At 41.9% G+C, this 21,959-nt stretch overlaps 1 protein-coding gene across 1 annotated transcript; it reads right to left on the reverse strand.

Annotated features, from left to right (window-relative positions):
* Positions 1-644: 644 nt before the first annotated feature.
* rgs22 (regulator of G protein signaling 22) lies at positions 645-21,821 on the reverse strand (the record flags this gene model as incomplete). Its single annotated transcript, XM_079560683.1, has 24 exons — positions 645-788; positions 865-966; positions 2,739-2,838; positions 5,182-5,313; positions 6,280-6,456; positions 6,533-6,712; positions 7,081-7,239; positions 8,029-8,103; positions 8,812-8,979; positions 12,872-13,034; positions 14,049-14,233; positions 14,603-14,695; positions 16,549-16,743; positions 17,890-17,991; positions 18,138-18,260; positions 18,540-18,711; positions 18,807-18,968; positions 19,257-19,860; positions 19,970-20,055; positions 20,862-20,947; positions 21,019-21,192; positions 21,316-21,378; positions 21,708-21,736; positions 21,800-21,821. The coding sequence occupies 24 exons, from the start codon at positions 21,819-21,821 to the stop codon at positions 760-762; spliced, it is 3,381 nt and encodes a 1,126-aa protein (XP_079416809.1). The 3' UTR covers positions 645-759.
* Positions 21,822-21,959: the final 138 nt, after the last annotated feature.

The raw sequence follows: 21,959 nt of genomic DNA on the forward strand, positions 1-21,959 counted from the left end.
TATTAGAAAAATACATTTGAATACTTTGGCATTTGGTTTCCCCAATATCAGAGTTTTATAGTTTATAGTATATAAAAATGAACTTGAATGAACTCTACAACCATTAACGAATTTTATATTGACACATTGTGCAGCCCTACTTTACATTCAGGGTCACACATTTCAGTAATGACTCTTTGTACGTTTGAAGCCGTGTTCTTTCCGATGGACCAAGTTTGTCTTTGCGTTAAATGGGGCTTTTGAACCTGAAACTGCTGCACTGTTTCTTTCCTCACTAAAGCTCCCCTTGTTTACTCTGTCCTCCTCCGAGTCCGTCTGATGCCAATGTAAAGTGCAATATTATCAACATGATGACGGACGCGCCGTGTACCAGCTGTCAACCAAAAGGTTTTTAGAGATGATGTAAGCGAGTTTCTCAATAACACTGAAAGTTGTGACTGTTGTTGCCAATCCCTGATGATGCAAATGTGCTAAATATAATTGCCTTTTTATTGTGTGAAGTCGGTATGAAAACTAATGCCTTTGTAAATGGATAATATATATTAGGAGAGAGATTTGTTTTAATAAAAAAAAAAGACTGAAGGATTTTTGACTGATATTTTGGCAAATCCACTCAATACTGTTACAAAAGAGTCAAACACACCTAAAGGTATTATCTGCCCATCTCTAACAGACTGTAAATAATGGATAACAATGTTGCCATTTGAAAAGCTTTTGCCGTAGTTTTATAAGGTTCAGGTTTTGGTTGTTCTTCAAGAGTTACTTCATGTTAAAATTCTTCACTCCCGCTGCAATAAACACGTCAAAAATCGTCAGAATATGGCACTAAAGATCAAACTTTTCAACCCGAGAAGTCTCACTCACGGCTGTGTCTCTGCCGCTGCTGGCTGCTGGTCCTGGAGCGAAGGGACTGCTGCTTCTGACTCGGGGCCGTCCCGGCTGACTTTACGCTGCAGGAAGAGGAGTCTGGAGAGGGACACAGGGTTGACAGTCGTGATTAAGGATTCCAAACTAATGATTCTAAGCTTTTGAGTCACGATATATTGAGCCATGGAAATACTGACCCAGAAACAAACTCGAAAAGTACATAATCTTTAAATATTGCACTAAAGCGTCAAATGCCTGAAATTAAGTATTGCATGAGAAAAATGTTGATAGATATTGAGCCAAAACTGTATTGTGAGTTTGAGTGCTCGAAATCAACAACAGGAAGGTTATGTGACTAAAACTATGGATGCCCTGTTCTGATAATGGTATCAGATATTGGAGCTGATACTGGAAAAAATTCAATATGGGGTATCGGCTTCAAATATCCGATACTGAACCGATGCTAGTTTTGACTCTCAATGCCTTAAAAACACAACTTTGACCACCTAAATCGAAGTGAATATGGGTATGCTGTATATTATTGTAAAGCTAAGATCCTGGAGAATTCAATCGCCGAGTTAACTGTGCAAAATGCCGCAGTTAGCATCAGTTTGCTAAAGCTAATGGGAGCATGCTAATGCTAACAAAAACTAGTCAAGACTACGTCAGAAACTAACATAGAAATACCTAAAGTAGCCAAATAAAATAAAATCGGCCACTGCTGAAGCCAAGTGTTTTGTATTTTAGTCTAAAAAATAACTGATCTAACATATTTGTAATGATCAGATCACTTCATGTGAGTTGTTGATATTTAGTGTAGAAAAGTCAACTGATCCTGATGTTTGTCAATAGATATAATTGATATGTAAAGTCATGACAATAAAATATGACTTTATTGATCTTAAAATGTAGAAAGAAAAATGTTTCACTCAGAGAAAGGGGACAAGATGCAAGTTGGTCATTTTTATACTCACTACTGCCACCTCAGGTCTTACACGTAACTACAGGTTCTATATAAAGCTGGTGCATGAGGCACTTCGGACCCCAATTAACACCTTTTTGAGACAGTGCATGATTTTAGAGGCAGTTGTGGGTTCATTCTACACATTAGGACATTGCTGTAACATGTAGGGGGAGGAAAATAGTTTTAACATGTTTAAACTCCATGTAGTCCCTTTAAGAAAGTCTTGGTACCGATTCGGCATCAGTAGCAAAAAAGCTGGATCGGTGCATCTCTAACTAAAACCCATCAATCTAGTTCTTCTGGCCTACTCTACACTGAAGTTGGGGCAACCTGTCAGGAGCAGTGGGCGACCGGGAGAACTTCAAAGCTTCCTATTGTCTTCCAGAGCACACTTATTGAGTCTTCAGCATCATCAGAATAACTCTTTCTGACGGCACATTTTCCACATATGCCCCACTGAAAAGGTCCAGAAAGATTTGATGGTTGTTAGCGGCGGGTTTCCTGGCTTCCCCCTCCGAACTGTCCGCACTAAACCTGCTTCTCTCCGCACAGACGCCGTGATGATGTCCATGTGTTCCTCTCTGTCACATCGCATTAAAACTTCATTTTCGCCGCACTTGATTTCCCCACTCTTCCTCCTCCGCGCTCCTCTTGTGACGGGGCCTTTTAGCCCTGTGTTCTACGCTCCGTTTAGGGGCCCAAACTTTCGCCCGGTTGACAGGCGCTTAACGGACAGGTTTTGGGGGATATTTTGGCTCGCGTTTACGATAGGGAGAAAGTGAGCGCGGCGATGTGACAGTGCCGGAGCTTAAGCTGGCAGCCGGCGAATTTACCTTGGACATAACTGTGGGAAAAAAAGCTTAATGCGATTTCAATGTTTTGGCCCAAAAGTGGACGTTTTTCTCACCTGAGAAAGTGGAGAAGGATGCATCGAGCTGATTCTTCCTCCTCAGCAGGATCTCCTCCTTTTTCAGAGCTGCCATGTACTTGGAGTAGGACCACGTTAACTGAAGGCGACATACAAAAACAGGCAATGAGTTTTAGTGGCATTTTTGATCATTCTTATGTTGTATTACTTTTTATTTCATTGTATGTTACAAGACATTGGTGCTAGACACTGACAATGCAATTTTTTTCAATTTGTTATCAAAATGAAGCAATCGGAAGTGGACCTAATGTTAGCCTCATCATCTGGCAAAGCAGCAACATTTCCGTACAGATGAGTTAGTGATGTTCTGTTCCCAGAAAAAGTTACAAGCCAGGTTTGGAGGGAGGAGAGTTATTTTTAGAGATACATTTCTATTCATTTACTGGATGCAGTGTGGCTTAACCTCTTAACCCTCACCTGAACCGATTTGGCATATATTTTGGCATTACCCAAATTAAGCTTCTACAAAAAATTGACAAAAAAATGCAACAGTAAAGTGACAAAAGAGCCACAAAAAAGCGATGACAAATGTGATGAAACCCACAGCAACAATGTGAGGGAAAAGATCAGTTTAAATCAGTTTTGTTTCTTTCAAAAGGGCCGTAACTGTGGCCTGTAGGTTGTAAAATCTCCAGTCGAGAAGCTTTAACCCCTTAACGCCTGAACTAATTTCCCATTATATAAAAAAAAATATTATCAGTGTTTTTGCTTTCAAGCTGATGCTAAATTAAGTGGAGATTGTAAATTTTTATGTCGCACATAGTATAGATATAGTTTTAGGTATGTTGCCAATCGGCAACAACAGGCATAAGTGCAATTTTGGGTATGTTGTAATTCGGCAACAACAGGCAAAAGTTGTAAATGTATGAAAATGACAAAATGTATTTATTCACAATTATTACAAATGTAAATGCACTGTAAGATACACTGAACACTTGTGTATTCAGGTTAGGATATTAGAACAGTAAACAGAGCTAACGCTTTTCACTAAATTCTTGCAAAGTGTTGATTTTGTGCAGCTGATGCCGTCCTGCAGCAGCAGCACTGGTAACAGGAAGGGCATCAGGATGTTCAGTAACATCTTCATTACTGCTGTTCCTGTCATCAGTGCCTTCCCTGCTGCTGCTGCTTTCATCACCTGATGTAGGGAGGTGAAAAAAAAGCACTTTATAAAGGTGCAGACAATTTATCTACAAAATATCTACAATTTTTATGACTAATTATCAGATTTTGCTCCCTTTCCTGAGGTTTTATAATACATTGTACATCAGATACCTCTATGTACCATTACTTATTTGCAAATTATATTATAATTGCACATTATTTTCGGACGTGGAACTCTTGTTTGTGGTCCAGTAGGTCCACCTTGTGGTCGCTTTGCAAACAACACCAACGGTTTCATTTTGTTCTGTGTAAAAAAAGGGCTAACTTTTTTTTTTATATCTTTGTATGTTATTGTTACAATGATTATAGAATTTCACTAAAATGGCATGTTCTAAAAAACGTTTTAGCACTGTAATACATCTAAATACTACTAAAATGCGGTCACTGTGGCCACCAGATGGAGCTACTGCAGTTTTCCTTTATGGCCTGATGTTGCCGATTGGCAACGTACCTAAATCTTCAAATAACAAAAAAAAAATCCATCACACGAAGTTCATTCCAATCAATAATCTAAAGATGGAAACAAGGAGCTGCTGCATAATTTTATTTTAGCACAACTCAATTTACATTTGAAGATTTCATCAAAGTTGCTGCCTCGATTTGCAGAAATGCTATTTCCGCTAAATAGCTACCATGACCCGCTTGTGGTTCCTTCTCTGACCGGTCCTACGAGAAACTAGTGCTTGCAAAACGTTCCTAGGTACGGCATGGATGTGCGCAAACAGGTATCAAGGGAAAACGTGCGTTATTTTAGCCACAGTCTGGCAAGAAGAGGTATGTTGCCGATTTACGCCAATAGGCGTTAAGGGGTTAAGATTGGGGTAAAGTCGAACTGGAGACAATGCGCTCAGTTAAGGGGTTAAAGTATCTTTCTGCAATAGCAGGATCGTCTCGTTGTTCAGTGGTGTAAACATTTGCCTATGAACTCGAAGTCCCCGGAGTTTGAAAATGTGCACAGTGCTGTTGTCATTGTGTGATACAGGGACTCTCCAGTTGCCTCTCGTCATTATGTTACATCGATTCAGCCATTTTCACTCTGAGCCCTTCATAAACATCTTTGACGAGTCAACTGTAACTGGATTATAAAAACGCTCCAATTAGAGGCTACAGTTACTCCCTCATCGCTCCCCTGTTGGCCCTAATGCGCTGAGCTTTTAGATAGTTATCGGAAGGAAATCTCTTGAATTTGCTTTGGCTTCGCTCTGAGAGATTCGTTACACAAACACGTCGGTCATGGAATAAAAAGGCTCGGACTCACGGCCTGAGAGGGTGTGAACTGGAGTCTGAGCTGTGTCGTCGGCGGCCTACGCTCGCTCCTCTCCTCATCTGAAAAGTCGTCTTCCTCGTCGTCCTCATCTCTGAAGCTGGACTCCTGCTTTTGCTGCTCCTCCTGTCAAAGCAATCAGAATATCTTAAGCCTTTTTAACTGGTCACTTAATCTTTAACGGCAGATATAAATTCATTATTCTACATCGGTTCTCACTTCCCAGCAACTCAGAAGACAATTAATCCAACAGCGAACCATCAGAGTGTGAGACAAGTGGAAGAATCACACCACAGTTACATCACAGCGTCAGATAACACCATCAGTCTGGATTTGATCAATCTTTCATGAAATGACTTTGCTTTCCTCTGGTCCAATTAAAACAACTGCTCTGAGAAGTGGCCGTATTTAGTGACTATATTTACTTTTAGTCTAGCGCAGCGTATTAACGTTTTCCCTGAACAACTGGAGACCCCAAAGCATTTTTATTGATCTCCATTATTGAGGAGCTGTTATTTATTTGCTTAACCTCTTAACCCCCACCTGAACCGAACACATTTTCTCTTGTTCAGCTGTATCCAAATCTAAAAGCGTCTTGGAAAAAGTGTCAAAGTAGAGAAAATGAGACGTAAATGAAGATGAAAACACAGCAAAAAACTTGAAAAAAAAGTGAAAAAAAAACTGACCAAAAATGAATCAAAAAAGCAACAAAAATGTGACCAAAAAAAATACAAAAAAGGAACAAAAATCGTGACAAAATGCAATTAAAAAGTGACAAAAATTCATTAAAAAATTACAAAAAAGGAACATAAAAAGTGACAAAAAAGCAACGAACAGCTTTCAAAAATGCAAGGAAAAAGTGACAACAACACGGCAATAACACGAGGGAAAATCTTAGATCAGTTTTGTAGGCCTTAGTTTTCAAATCAGGCATTACACTGGCATATAGGCATTACACTGGCCAGGGAAGAGGCTTTTAGATTTGGGATTTTTAAGGTGGGGTTCAGAGGTTAAAGCAGGTATATTCTAGAAACGGTGTTGCATGTTACAATCGATTTGCACTAAACTTTAACAGGGACAGTGACTGGTTACCTGAGCCTTCCTCACCTCTTGCTCCTCCTCTTCCTCTCGGCGTTTCTGTCGCCTGACCCGGGCGCGGTGCTTCTGCCGTCTCTGCTCCAACAGCGGCAGCAGCTGCTCCTCCCGCACGCTGCTCCGGAGATCCTGAAACTCGGGCCCAAACCTCAGCAGCTCACTGAACACCGACATCTGCAGAGAAAACGACACTTAGCCCATGCGTCTCAGGTCTAGTCTTTGTTATTGAGGGACCATTAAAAGTGTTAACCTGGGCCTCTCTGAAGATGTATGGCCCCAGCTTGTGCCTGTTCTCCAGAATGCTCTGTGCCTGGTCGTGGGGGATGTCGATCTGCAGAGCTGGAGGGAGAGAGGAGTTGATGAAGACGCTGATGATGGTGGAGATCTTCTTCTGGATCGTGGCCTCGTCGCTGTGAGAGTGACACAGGTCCTGCACAGCGACAGGAGAAATGATAAAACATCACTCTCCTGGTTTTGCTTCATTAGATAAGATAGTGTTCAGCATTCAGCAAACCGTCAGAGCCACAACTCTTTTGGCCAGTTTTGGTTTGAACTTCACAAGACTCTTTTGTAACCTGACGTATCAAGAGTATCCCATTCACTTTCCAACTCCTCTCAATTATAGGATTAGTAGTACTTGTAATGCAATACTAACCTAACAGCCCAACAGAAGTTCAAACTTAGTCATTCACTTTGCCAGTGAAGTATGTTTGAAGTGTTTTGGTGGAAGCGAGGAGGTGGTAAGTGATCCAGCGGCAGCAGCTCATCCAAAGCCTAAGTGTCTGGTTGCTCTTGTACCTTGTATCGCTGCACCTCGAGCCAGAAGAGCACGTCATTCTCCAAGAAGTCTCCCTTAAGAGAGACAAAGTGCTGGAACTGCAGGCAGGACGCCGGATCCAGGAGGACCCTCCGAAAAGACAAGATCTCCTTGGACGAGCTCATCCACAAGCCTTCACCCTGAGCAAGTTACATAATATAATGTCAATCTGCTGTTTGGTGGGATCAGGGGAACAGGGCTTGATGATTTTGATTAGCAAGTTGTTTTTAAATCCAGATTCAGAGCAAATCTAGTCGTGTCCAGGAGCAGTTTAGAGAAGAAACTGCAAAAAAAATGATCAAAATGTAAGCCTGCCTCTTACCACTGAGAACTACTGCAAAGCTACACAGTCACGATACGATCATCTCAGTGTCTATGAAAGGCTTCTCTTTGCCAACATGGAGATAACAATCCTTTATACTGTATGATAGCCGCAATTGTAAAAAACTCTTCCTGTAATCATGTGAATGGGAAATATCCATGTCTCATATCTGCGAGAGTAACAGGCAGGTTAGTAATGCTTTAATCTCGTTTATCCTGGATCTGATGTGGAAACCACAAGGCCACAACGGTGCTCGACAAAGCCAGTCTGTGGAGCCAAGTCATGCAGTAAAATCACTCAGGAAGTTCAGCCAGCAAGTGTCTTATATCTCTATAGATCGCACAAAGGGCAACCTCTATTAGCAAAAGGGAATACACTCTGAATAAGAATCTCTCAATAAGGTCTAAAGTAGTTCTAGTTCTAGACTAACCAAAACCAGAAAACAGGCTTAACCAATTCCAAATCGGGGTGAAACTCGGATTAACCCGGCCTTAACTATTGCAATCAATCAATCAACATAGGAATAGAACTTTCGCAGGACACCTGTAGTGAGACCTGCACCCCAGTCGGAGAACCCAAAAGCAATTATTTAATGGCTTCCCCTTACCTGCCAGACTTCTCTCCTTCCTCTTCGTCCTCTGCGTCCTCTGCACTTGTCCCCGAACCTGCTTATTGCGTGAGGCTGCCGCAGAAAAGACACCAAGGTGACACCAAGATTCAGGTCAGAAGTCGCAAAACGAGAAAACCTGGATTAGCATAGAGACACTGAACACCCCCTTGAAGCCGCCCGTCAGTGTAACCTATAGCTCCACACCTCTGACCCGCTGCCTGGATGTGCCTCTATCTACATCCTCTGAGCATCTCCGCAGCAGCCGCTCTCTCTGCATCTGCCTTCTTCACCTCCTAAGTGTCTTTTCCACTGGTGTAACCCTAACCCGGGCCCACGTCTCATTACGGCCTAAATGAGCGGACGTGGTAAACTCGATCACATAATGGCCGACGGCAGAGGAATCCGTGGTTTGCTGTTGTGATCGGAGAAACCTGAGAGACGGACGGGCCGGCCGCTGGAAGTGTCTTTAGCGGTTTCTCCAGTAGCAGCAATAATTACATTTAAATAACTATGTCAAAACAGGCTAAAGGTCTCTTATTATCAGTTTTGTTAAGGTGTTGTAAGTGCTGATCGGGTTTCCAAAATTAAATCACATGTTTAGGTGCATTTATGTGAACAATGTAATGGCCATTTATCTGCTTTTAATCACAAACAATGAAACAGGAGGGGCATGGATTTTTAATTGTTAGTTGTCAGTTTCCTTTTTGTTTATGAGCGTGTTTCACAACTTTCAGAAAGCTATTTACTGTATCTTAAAGTGGAGGAAGTACCACGGCCCACCTTCGGCTTGTCCTTCTGCCTCTCCATGAACTCCGCTGTGGACAGGAACTCAGGCAGCCATGTTGTCTCTATGTACCTCCGGACGATGTCCTGGATCTCCATGGCGACCGCGCTTGACAGCAGACAGTCCAGCTTTAACCTCTCCAGGCCTCCGGTCAAACGCAAGATCTGTGAGAGAAGCAGAACGGTAAAGGCTCACTTTTGGAGGGGTGTCGAACTCGTTTGGGCCGAGGGCCGAAATTCAGCCCCCACGGCGGGTCGCGGGCCGCGTATATTGTAATAATAATAATAATAATAATGCATTGGTTTTATATAGCGCTTTTCTGGACACTCAAAGACGCTTTACATTGCATTATTCATTCACTCCATACTTGGTGGTGGTAAGCTACAATTGTAGCCACAGCTGCCCTGGGGTAGACTGACGGAAGCGAGGCAACCAGTCTGCGCCATCGGCCCCTCCGACCACCACCACTCACTCACTCACGCACTACATTCGCTAGGCTTCCTGGTGTTCCCAAACGGTCTCCCATCCAAGTACCGACCAGGCCCTTCCCTGCTTAGCTTCCAAGGTCTGACGGGATTGGGCATAGCATAGGCGGTATGGCGGTAAAGGACTGTGGCCTCATAAATAACAACATTGCGCACTTATTGCACTTTATCAGCCTGTGTCACATGTTTCTCAAAGTGCTACAGAAAGTCATTATTCATTCACTCCACCCTCGATAGCAGTAAGTCACTATTGTAGCCACAGCGGCCCTGGGGCAGACTGACCATTTACCACTTGGCTGTGATATGCTGTTTATATCCTGATCTCTTATTATGCCAGTGCCCTCTGCTGGACACGTGTGGAATTCTTTCCTTTTTTTTAATTTAAGCTGGGGGATAGAGCAAACTGGTTATTTCGTTAAAAATCCATAACTCCAAACAGGAATGGGCAAGAGACTTACTTTTTTTTTTTTTTACATGCTCAGGAATTCATGCTCCTCAAAGGGCCACATTAAATCATCTCAGGGACCGCATGTGGCCCGTGGGCTTTGACCGTGACACATGTGCTGTTAGGAGCAGCATAGACTAATCTCCAGCTACCTGGCTGGAGAATTACCCTATTATGCATGTTTTTAGCAAAATGTGGCAGGGACAGGTCTGGTCCTGTGATCACATCACATAAGTCTATAAAGGGAGGAGCAACACATGCCTAGTTCCTCTTTCTGAGCAGGCCTGTGCACACGTTGCTTTCTGGTGAGCTGAACAACTGTCTAGGTTATAAGGTTCAATATTCTTTTTATTGTAAACAAAACATTGACATTGTGAATTATTTTGTATTCTTTTAAGGGTCCTAACAGTCCAGTTTTAAAGGTATGCTTTTATCTTGTCAATTGTTCTGTTATATTGTTTACTAATCGCACTGTGCTTTTATAGGCTCAGTGCTGGTTGCCGTTTATTTTTGAGTTAGTTTTAGTTTACTGTGTTATTTAATTTAAACAAGATCTCTCTAATTGGTGTGGACCCAATCTGTCAACAGCTGGGTGGGACAGGGGTTCACTTTAGGTGGTGATTTTATTTGTAGTTTTGGTGGTGGTGGCACTGTATATATGAGTGATTTCTGTTATGGAAATGGTGTTTATTTGTGTTTAACCTTGTGTTTGTTTTTCACTAATAGCATACCCCTCTCGAGGCCACACCACCACAGTCCCAATTCAACAACCATGTTTTGTATTTGTGTTTAATTGTAAATAAACTCTGCCTTAGGGCTGTTGGACCCACACTGACTGTCTGGCTTTGTTATTGAAGCTTACCTGTCGTCTAAAACACCTTTCTAGTGTTACAAAAAGATGATACAATTACCATCAAGTCTGCAGATCGTTTCATCCGTCTTCAGAGCTGAATGTTACAGCTGCATGCAATTTCTTTCCCTTGGACATGGACTTGGAGTGAACGTAGCCCGGGAATATGAGCTTCAACTATAAAGATATTAAGTTAACCTCTTAACCGCCTTAAGCGAGCGCATTGTCGAGTTCAGCTTTACCCAAATCTAAGAGCTTCTCGACTGGAGAGCAACAGTGTAACGCCTCATTTGAAAGCCAAGACTAACAAAACTGGTGATAACTTTTTTTTGTCTTGTTGTCACCACGTCTTTGTCATGTTTTTAAAGAGTTTTCATCTCTTTATTTGTGGCTTTTTGGCATGTTTTCGCCACATTTTTGTTGCTATTTCATTGCTTTTTTCATTGCTTTTTTGTCCCTTTTTTTGTTGTGTTTTTGTTGCTTGCTAGCACATTTTTGTGTTGCGTTTTCATCCTCGTTTTTGTCGCTATTTTGATGGGGTTTTTTTTTCCGCTTTTAGATTTGAATATTGAGTTGCCTTGTGTATGAAATGCCCGGTATAAATAAACACGCCTTGCCTTGGATTAAGCCAAACTGGAGAAAATGTGCTCGGTTCAGATGGGAGTTAATAAATAAAAGACTGGGCCTGTTCGGTGCGTTCACCAACATACCACAAAGCTACACTATTCCCACCAGTAAAGTAAGACCAGTGAAAGCCTACAGTACCATTTCAAACAGACAAAACTGAGGAGCGCGGTGAAGGCTTCAATAGCAACCACATGAGGGATGTCAGAGGTGGACATTAAAAGTGACCACACTTGGACCCCTGGCTCTTAAACTTGAAAGTCCCATTTCAAAAACCTGCCTGAACACCCTGGAGCTCCCTCTCTTCTCCTGTTTTCCCACAGCCCTCCCCTTGCTCTCTGCTTTCTGTCTCCAAACTCAAATCTGGCCATGTCCAACTATTTATATCTCCTTTATATCTCCGTGTGCATGCGTTCTCTCCCCCATTCTCACACTCTGGGGCATGTCAAAATGAGAACCATTCGTGGCACTGCAGAGGGGAACGCAGCAGATGAAAGCGGGTCCGATCTGAAACGGGACGATTGACTGAGTGAAGGCATCCCGGGCCAAAGCAGTAAAGCTGTCAGCCTCTTTACATGGCTCACGGAGACAAGAAGCAACGGCGAGATGGAGAAGCAGCTGCCAGTGCCGGGACGCACTTATAAAGAATAGGAGAAATGGCATGCAAACATTAAATAGTGGTTTGGAGGAAGAACAAATCCATTAGTGGGGGAGAGTGAACTCACTGCACAAGTCATGAATTTACTTAAATACTGGCTTCATATTTTTTGAGGCTATCGTTTTCTTTTTCATTGTGAGCTTAAGAGAAAGAAGTGCAATTTTTCTACAGCAACAGACATTTTAAACACATAATATACACAGTTTGACATTTTAGGTATAGAAGGGTCTGAGTTTGAACCCTGGCTTGTGCTCATCAGCATTGTCCTCGTTCTCACAACTTCCTCCCCGATGAGACAACCAGCAAAGCTTTTAACTTGATTTGATTCAATTTAGATAAAACTGAATCCAAAATCATGCTTTTAATCAGCAACGCGACAGTACAAAGATGAAAGAAAGTGAGTCTTTAGTTAAGCATTAATCATTTTAAGAAAGGTTTAAGTCTGATAGTTAAAGATATACTGCTTTGTCCATTACGTCAAAAACAAATTTCAAAAGTTGATTAAATTATCTATTCCTTTCTGCTCACTTGTCTTTTTACCAGCATTCCAACTGAAACCTAATCTGAGTTTACAGCCGTCTGGAGAAATATCATGAGCTGACAGTGACACCAGAGCTCATCTCCTCTGAATCTTTTTTTTTATATCATCAATGGCCCTCGTCTCGCCCTTGCGTGACCCCCACTGTCGGAGGGGACAGTGACATACACACTGTGCCAAAGTGAGATCTGGATAAGAAACACTTTTTAAAAAAAAGACTTGTTTGAGCACAGCTATAGCTGTCATCAAAAACTCACAATTAAGCAACTGTCCCATCATGAACAACACATGTGCAGGCCCGTGTCCACATGCTGGAGTTAGAATCAATATTTTTCCGTATGTAAAAAGTGGAAACTTTTTACATACGACCAATGCACAAAACAAACAAATTAGCTCTGAACTTTAGAAAAAGCACTTTGTTTGTCCTTATGTCTTATGAACTTTCCCAGTCCGTACCTCATGTTGCTGGTCGATAGAGGCGGGGCTTTCTGATCCAAAGAAGTACTTCTTGTTGAGGTATCTGTTGATGAGGTGAGCGGCGCTCTGGCGTCGGAGCGCTGTGTCCGTCTGTGGAGTCCTGCGATACTGCTCCAGGTCCAGCCAGCAGGACAGGTGCAGGCTACACATCAGAGAGCACAGTACAACAATCAGCAGAGAAACTAGTGAAGGGACTACAGGAAGAAACACTAGTGGGCACAGGCGTCCTCTTCACCAGAATGTCAATCAATTCTCAATTCAAATTTTGCTTAAAGGGATATTTCAGGATTTTTGATATAGGGCGTCATTTCCTAGTTATCCAGATTTTTTTTTATTATTCATGCAGTCCTTAAATTTGAAGAGTTTAGCGGTGCTAGGCTAGTGCTAGTCTAGTGCTAGGCTAGCGCATATCTATGGTAACTAGTAGCCTTCATTAAAAACAGTCTGACCCAAACACAGTGCACCTGAGGAAAATCACTTATAACACCAGATACCGATATAAATGTCTATGTTGACTGAATTTTTTTTTTAATGTAACCCTTTTGCATTTAAAATAACTTATATTTGAGCAGCATCAGCTTCCTGGTTGTAAGCTACGCAGCGGTGGAGTGATCTGCTAGGTTATCGGATCTACAGTAGTTTGTTCACTTGCGGCCGGTATTACTGCACATGGAATTCACAAAGGAACTTTCTACAAATCAGATATGGCAACGTTTGGAGGACGACCCCATGATTTTGAAGAGGTTTTTAATGCAGGCTACTAGTTACCATAGACATGCACTAGCCTTGCACTAGCCTAGCACCACTAATCTACACCACTAATCTTCAAATATAGGAACTGCATGAATAAAAAGAAAATCTCTCCAGAAATCAACAACACTCTGGAAAACTAGGAAATGGGGCTCTATGTCAAAAATCCTGAAATACCCCTTTAAAGCATTAAATACTTGGGTCAATGCTGATGCCATTTCAGAGTAACTAATGACCCATGCACTGGCCAACCCACTGAAAACTGTCTTTACAGGCCTCTACTGTACTGAACATATTAAAAGATGGACTGTTGGTAAAAAACGAACATCGGTGTAATGATGTACTTGTTTACAAACTGCTTGAAAACCTTGTACATGCTATTCATCACGTCCGGACTCTATCTCACCCCGCATCTTGGTTTTGGAGGAACTTCATGAAGTGTCCGATCTCATGTCTGTGTCGCAGTAATGAGCCTAATCTGTAGCCTTTGTAATCTAAAGGCACTTTGGACCAGGATTTGGACAGCTGTGGAGCAGTCGAAAACAGCGTGGGGGAAAACTCGGGAACAGAAAGTGCCGATTCACTTTGCCCCTGTAACAGAAAAGAGGCAAAGATCACAAAATGTCCTACACACATCTTCATCATTAGACATTTTTTATTTGACTTTCTCGCTGGTTTTCTGGCTTTTTCCTCATTTCAAGTTTTTTTTTTTTTTAGATTCCATTTTTGCCGTATAAAGTCTGCAGTTGCTCCACATTGATAATATGCGTGTCATGCCAAGTAATATAGTGCAGGCTGAAGCGAGAGCCAGCCATGTTACTAGGTGATACATAAATATTGGAAGGAGCATATTTTTAACAGTTTTATTTGGGTTAGCTGTAGTGCACTTGCAGTGTGTGTTTACTGGCTAATAAAGGAGCACTTTTTATGAACTGTAGACCTTCATGAATATATTCTGACCTGTTGGAGTCGGCTCCCTGATTCTTCATACAGGCTCTGCAGCTCCCTGTACTCCCAAGTGTCCACGCGACGAGTCTGATCCTGCATCTTCACCTTTGGGAAGTAAAAATAGATCAAATAAAAACACAATGAAAGGGAAGATTTGTAAAATTTGCAGTCAGCACTTTTTTGCTCATTGGCCTCTGTGGTTAGTTGTTACTATATCACATAACTAGCCACTGAAGTGTTTTTAATATCGACAATTGTATTGTATCAGTTGTGTTTTAGGAGGGTTTCTGGTAGGTTTTCTGGATAGAATGTTTGCGTAACCATGGAGAGGGTCCGTCAGCTGTGAAAACCGGCATAAACCCTAAAAAATTGACCCTGGAGCGCCATGGAAAGCAAAGGTGCCATGCTCACCACTCAGAGCCGCTGGGTCACTAAACCTAAGCTCTGATATATAGATTTGATTTTTTTTTCACATAAAAAGTTCCATAATGAACCATTACTATAATGATAAATAATAGCAGCCTATAATAGAGGAATTGTTGGATTTGCTTTTGGGAATTTGTGTAATAACATTTAATAATGTATACCTAGGCCTATAATAGATGTACACAATGGATTTCTTTAATGTCAAGTAATTTCCTGACTACCTGAAATGTTTAGATCTATTATGCGACTCAGCTTCCCAAAGAAGCAAGATAGAGTAGAGGTTTCACACCAGGGTTGGCAAACGTAAATGTAAAGCCCTGGCTATAGCAGAACGTGGTTAAGACAGGTGAAGGTTATATTCTGCATTTTAAGACCAATAGAAAAGTATAAGACTGAATAAGTTAACCCAGATCAATATCACTGTGTGCAGAGCTGCACAATATATCACATTATTGTAATCACAAATCAGTTGATGCAGTACTGTATCACAAAAACAGACACATTAATATATATATTTCAACGTTTAGACCCTAAAAACGTTTTCTTTTAGTCTTGATGTAAAGTTTTAATACAGATTATACGTTGTCTTGTTTCTGATTGTGACGTAAGGGTATTCAAGTATTACAGTTATCAAATATCCCATTTTCCCACATACGGTTCCGCCCCAGTCTGACGATCTGTGTCGTCTCTTGTGGAAAGTGAGTCTGGACGTGCAGGTGTGGTGGGGTCAGACAGTGGCTGGGCCTGGTAGAGGCTCGCTGACCAGCCCGTGTTCGCTTTAACAACATAACTGCTTGTAAACACTCCATTCACCGCACTACAGTCAACTCTGATTAAATCTGCTCAGCCGGGCCCCGCCAATACCCTTCTATTAAATGAAATCATACATTCTCTGGGCATGAAGTAGCCGCACAATTTACCAATTTCACCGAGGCGTTTTACTCCACAATGAGATTACAGACCGGCCTGGGATATTTCTGCACACTTCACGGGTGTCTGCTGATATCAGGCTTATATTATTATAGCCATTACTAAAATGCCATGTTCAAACTGCCAACACTAATGTATAGGTATATGCTTGGGATAATGCACAAGTTTATATCAAAACCATTTGTGTTTCAGCCGACTTTCAATCCAATAAACTTCTTTCAATTGGTAGTTTTACGTCTCCATCTAGCGGTACAAAGTCAGTCCTTTAACAGCAAAGTCCAGATTAACCCACACTGCTTTCATAAAAGGTAAAAGGAAATGTCAAAACTCTGCTAAAGGCTTCAGTACAGGTATAGTTGACCCACACATTTGACCCAGATAGCTAGATAACCACAATAAAAATCACCCAACTTGCCCTACATAAGCGCTTTATCCTTGGGTGTCAACTTTAGAACAATGACCATACAGTCGCAACTTCATCTAGTGGTGGGATGAAGAATTGCATGCCCTTAGTAACTACAATTTTGCGATTTTGAAAGTGAACTTTTCTGATAGGAGGAAGCCTTTTGAATTCATTTTCTCAAGCTCCTCATGAATGTTACCTGCTGATATGATTCTTCATCTCTGTTGACCAGAAACGTCCACGGCTCGAACAGGACGTTCAGTGCATGCTCCTCCACGTCGTCGAACAGCTCCTCAAAGGCTGGAGTCAGTCTCTCATACACGTTCCTCCTGAGGAACTCGTCGATGCCCAGGCTCCTCTCGGCCGAGCTGCACAGGAAGGTGGCATAGAGCAACTGGCCCGGGTCAAAGGAGAGGAGGAGAGATATTTCATTTTAAGAAACAATACTATGAGTGCTTTGTCTTTACATCTGCACCTCAAGTAAGATACACCGAGATTCCCTTCATATACATGTATTCTATGTTATTGTAAATCCAACAGATCTTCAATAGATTCTTCTAAAATCACTTTTGAAAGCGTGACAAATCCCTCACAATTCAGGGATTACAAGCACCTGCGAGGACCCTAATCATCTCATTTCACAGCCGCCATCTCGCCACATAAATGCCACTCATTTGAACCTGCTGGCTTTGCCTTTACGGAAAGATCGGCGAAAAAATCCCGCCTCTAGAGATCTAAATGTCAGCTAAAGGGAAAATGATTTTGAAATTTTCTGGACATAGCCATATTCCTGTCAAGCCGTATCCAAAACAGTGTGGCATGGGGTGACATGGGGGGGGCAGGCATGGGGGGGTCTGACTCTGAGTCACTCTTTATGGATATTTAAACCTCTCCATTAGTTTGGTGTAGGGTGAGGTCGCGGTTGGCAGGCGATGCTCGAAAAGCAAACATGAGCAGGTGTGTGAGTAAGAGTAACAGAAGAAAATGTCAAAGCCAATCTCTGCTTTTACGGCCACAAATGAATTAAATCAGATCAACTGCAGGAAAATACGGGGACTGAGTGTTTAGAGACGAGAACAAGACGACAGCTTGATTTTGGAGCTTTTCAGAACATTTCACAATGCTCTTAGTTGAACTTATATTAGAGGAATCGTTCACTACATTTCTCAATGCCGACATTTACCGTACAAGGTTAAAGTGTAGATGTGTTGGTAGTTAGAGAGCTCCTACTAACTAACCAGGTCCCAGGTAAAGGATGACACTCTCTCTCTCAAACTCAAAAATGATGGAAATAGTTGAGTGTTCACCCACATAGACTGAAGAGAGGGATCTGGGGGTCCTCTCTCAGGGAAAAGAAAATAATAATATTTTTATCATGCGTTTTTAATATGTGTTTAGATCTCTTTGTGCAATCATAGTTCACTCATCATAAGATTTATGCAGTAAGGCTGGATTTTGCCCCTGAGTGAAACATCATCTACCCATGCTATATATTGTACAGCTATTGTAAGACATATGGACATTTAGAACGGTGTCTTACCTGCGCCTCCCTTTGAACTCTGTACGGGTCCAGTCCATTTTGATAAAACAATTCGTGATAGTTTTGTAGGTCGCGCCAAAAGTAAATAGCGCTCTCCCAAAGCTGGATGTAACAGTCAAATGATTACTTTTCAATTAAATCAATAAGATCAACTATAGCAACAGTAACCTTACAAACAAGCTCGGTTTTGAGCCAGGGCATGTTGTAATGCACTATTAAAATATGAAAATGAATTTCAGCCTTCTTACCCGATTCCCTGATTGTTCGCAGAAGTGTGTAAAGTATAAACCAGCATAAGTTTCAACACAGAGTGCTTGGATCATCCTCTCCATTTGTCCAGCAGCCAGTACGCGTCCTCTGCTGGGACACAGCTTATAAAAAGCAGAGGAGAAACAAATGATTGGAGCATGTGGCCCGTCTCAATGCACACAAAGCTTTACAAGCTATTTAATCATTACTATCACACTATTTGTAAAAATAGTAAAACAGGTCGACCCAATTTACTTTAAACTTATGATATAGTCATTAAAACATGTAAATCCTAAGCTATACATTGATATTGTATATTTTTTACATAATTTATATTGACAGCATGTTGTGTACAGTGGATCTGTGATGTCAAAAGAAAAATAAATGCAAATATTGCCTACTTCAAAGTCTGTGCAAGGGGAGGTGGACAGGTTTGGAGGGTCAGTTTCGTTTCTGTACAGGCTTGTCTGTATGGTGAATGTAGAGCTTAGGCGTCCGTTTGACCATAAAATTGCATTTTGAAAATCATCGGTGTCCTCGTAAGGTTTGTGAGACGTCCAAAACCGTGGAGCCCTATAGAGAAAAGCAATTAATCTCAATGTCTGACACCTTTTGTATTCTCAGTGTGAAAACCAAAAGGGAAAAGAGAAATGTAAACTGTATCTAACCAGTAGAAGAGCAAGGAGTGTGTGATTTGGGGCTGGACTGACTGCAGTTTCTCCTGTGTCCAGCAGGTGGAGGTATTGAGGCCCAGTCTGGAGAGCAGCTCCACATTCAAACAGGTCTGACTGCTGCTCATAAGGTACCTGCTCCTCATCAGAGCTAAACACCTAAAACAAAAAACACACGGGTTTATGTTAGAACAAAACAGTCAAAGCTAGGGACTAGAAAGTCTATCCCTCCCAATTAAATGTACTCAATATTCAAATGACAAAGTATTATTCGTCTTGATAAATTCCTGCCACAAACTCAATTTCCTGATGCGTGCTGTTTATTAGTAGACAACCTTAGGAGGCCCCCAGAAGGAGCCTGAGCACACTGAGGGAAACACTGATCTAAATTACATATTTTGATCCTGTTGTTGCCAGTCCAAAGAATGATCCTGACTTAATGTTCACCTGTTCTTGCGTTCCCAGGCCTCTGCTGCTTTCATCCTCTCTACATCCATCCACAGGTGCAGCAGCCCCTCTCCAGGCGTCCCGTCTAAAAACTCCTTGAACAGAGCCCATCTTTTTTCAACCTTACTACGGTTACCATGACTACCATTGTCTTGTCCATTCGCCCACTGTGTCCCGCCTCCCGTCTCCTTGCTGCAGCTCTTTCTGCGCGGGTCATCCCTCTCCTGGAGGCCTTGTTTTTTGGCAGGGGAACTGAGTTGAACTTTACTCACAGCGGGACAGTCTATAGCGGGATAGTCATTTATCTGCGGTTCCTCTGACTCAGTAAAACATGGAGAGCTGTTTGCCTGGTCGTGTCCACCCATCGCTCTCACTGCTGCCTCGAGAACCTGCCTGACCACTGCGGCAGCCAGTTGGTCCAGCTCTGATTTAGGGGGTTCATTGACGCAGGAGTCTTCAGAGGTGTGGTCTGAAGACTCTGAAATATTGGGGCTGGGATGATGAGGAGGAGGAGGAGGAAAGAGGGGGCGAGGAAAGTCCAGCTCGACGCAGCTAAAAGAGCGCCTGAAATGGTCACTGGCTTTTGCTTGGTTTGAAGATAAACCTGTGGAGTATGGAGTAAGAGGATTAATGCTTATTGATCAAATGAGGTCAACAAAGAATATAGTATAGAATATAGTCGTTTGAGTGCAGTCTGATATCATATACTGTACCATTTGTCCGTTCACTTTGCGCTGAGCTGATGCCCCTTCTTTGAACTCCAAGCTTGGGCTCCCATTGAAGAAACAGCTTTGCAAGTCTAGAAAATTAAATTGCAGCCAAATTAACGGCAAATATTTTAGGATCGTTTTCATTTCAGCTTTGTTCAGATGTGACAGCAGACGGTCAAGGTAAAAGGTTTGTGTTTTCTTCTTTAACATTAATTCCAACTATATTGAGGACGAACATGGATACCACAATCACCGAAGTCCGCAGTAAATCTGTCACTTTAAGGAGCGTCATTTGTAGGTTGTCAGGTTCTGGGTCAGACACCTGATCTGACGAGGTGTGGCCACAGTGTTTATGTTGCGTGGCAAATCAAGCTGATTAACCCAAGAGCAATTAACAAATTAACGTCTCGACAGGAGACAGTGTCTGGTTTACAGACCTCACTGGATCATTTAATACCATGCTTAATATTTGATCAAACCCTAAGATTCCTTTTTTCCCTAAAAAAGACAACAATTTATCTCTACATCATGAACTGAGCCGTATATAACTTAATGAATGTTTGACACCGTAGATCAGCGTTTCTCAAACTGGTTTAGGTACCACTGTTGGTACACAGGCTACTCTGCAGTGCTGGTCTTTCATGTTTTTGCCTTCTTTTAGGTGACAACTCATTTAGAACTACTGTATTTGTAGATTGGTTCAATTTTAGATCTGGTTTAGCCCTAGTCTAAGCCTGATTTCATCCAAAACTTTGACCTGATGCAGTTCTGTTCTGTGGTACTCTATTTTTAGGTGGTACTTAATTCTGTGAAAAGTTTGAGAACGCTGATAATCACAGAATAATACAACAAGGTCTACAAATAACCAAGTCACGTGAAATAATATAAAGGTCACCTGTATTCAAAGTAGAAATCACTTCTGAGAAAGAACGGCAGTCTCTCTTGTGTGACCCACTCAATGCCTTGTTCTGGCTCCAAACACTATGAAAGCAGTGACACATATCTCAAAATAATATCCTTTAAAATATGAATTTCATTTGTTTCTTACTCACATAGACCGTGTATCCATTGTCTACCAGTGGAGTTCTGACCAGCTCGTCGGGGTCTCTAGTATTTAGCAGTTGTAAAAGACCTAATCGTATGTTCCTGGACACAGACGCGGCCTCTCCATTCGCCACCTCAAACAGCCCGGTGTCCTGGTTAAACTGCAGGGACTCTGGGAAAGACTGGACGGGGAAGAAGAAAAAAAAGAGAGCATAGTTTTGTATAGAAGCCAAAAAGGAATGTGGTAAATTGTTGGAATTGTTTAGCCTTTGTGCAGTGCTGGTGAACCTTCTTGTTTGCATTACCGGCAGACTCAGAAAATCATTGAAGAAGCAAACAAAGACATCATCCGAGGAAAGAGTGTCTTCCTGCAGGAGAGAGGACACACTATTCATACCATAAGTGAAAGCACAATAAATGCACGGTCCTCAGTCTTTTTCCCCATTTCGAACAAGTTTGGGTCAATAAACTAAGAGTTGAACAATCCAATTTATTTCGCTGTTTTGACTCAGTGTCCCGAATCAGAATGACAATCACTGCAAGTGAATTGGGGATTGAGCCCTTGTGTCATACATAGAATATCTACATTGGCTTTAGTTTGTAAACCCAATACTCAAATTTGATTACAATAAAACAACATTAATGAATACAACCCAATTGCTGTCCTGCCTTGAGAGAAAATAAACTGTGTACTCACAAAACTTGCTGCAGTCACATGAGGGCAATCTAGAAAGAAACACAAGTAAAAGTGGGGTTGAGCAAAATGCGACCTGTCAAAGTCTGTCTTACCAGTTGAGAGGACGCCACACATGGCTTAGAGCAGAAATAAAGCCCACATATAGAGAGTGTTTCTTACTCGGCTCGTCCAGGTGAGCACCGAGCAGGCACACTTATAGAGACTGAGTGTAATTACAGACACACTGCAGGTTGCTATGGAAGTAGAGACCTT

The sequence above is a fragment of the Gobius niger genome, assembly GCF_951799975.1.
Source record: "Gobius niger genome assembly, chromosome: 8".
Classification (NCBI taxonomy): domain Eukaryota; kingdom Metazoa; phylum Chordata; class Actinopteri; order Gobiiformes; family Gobiidae; genus Gobius; species Gobius niger.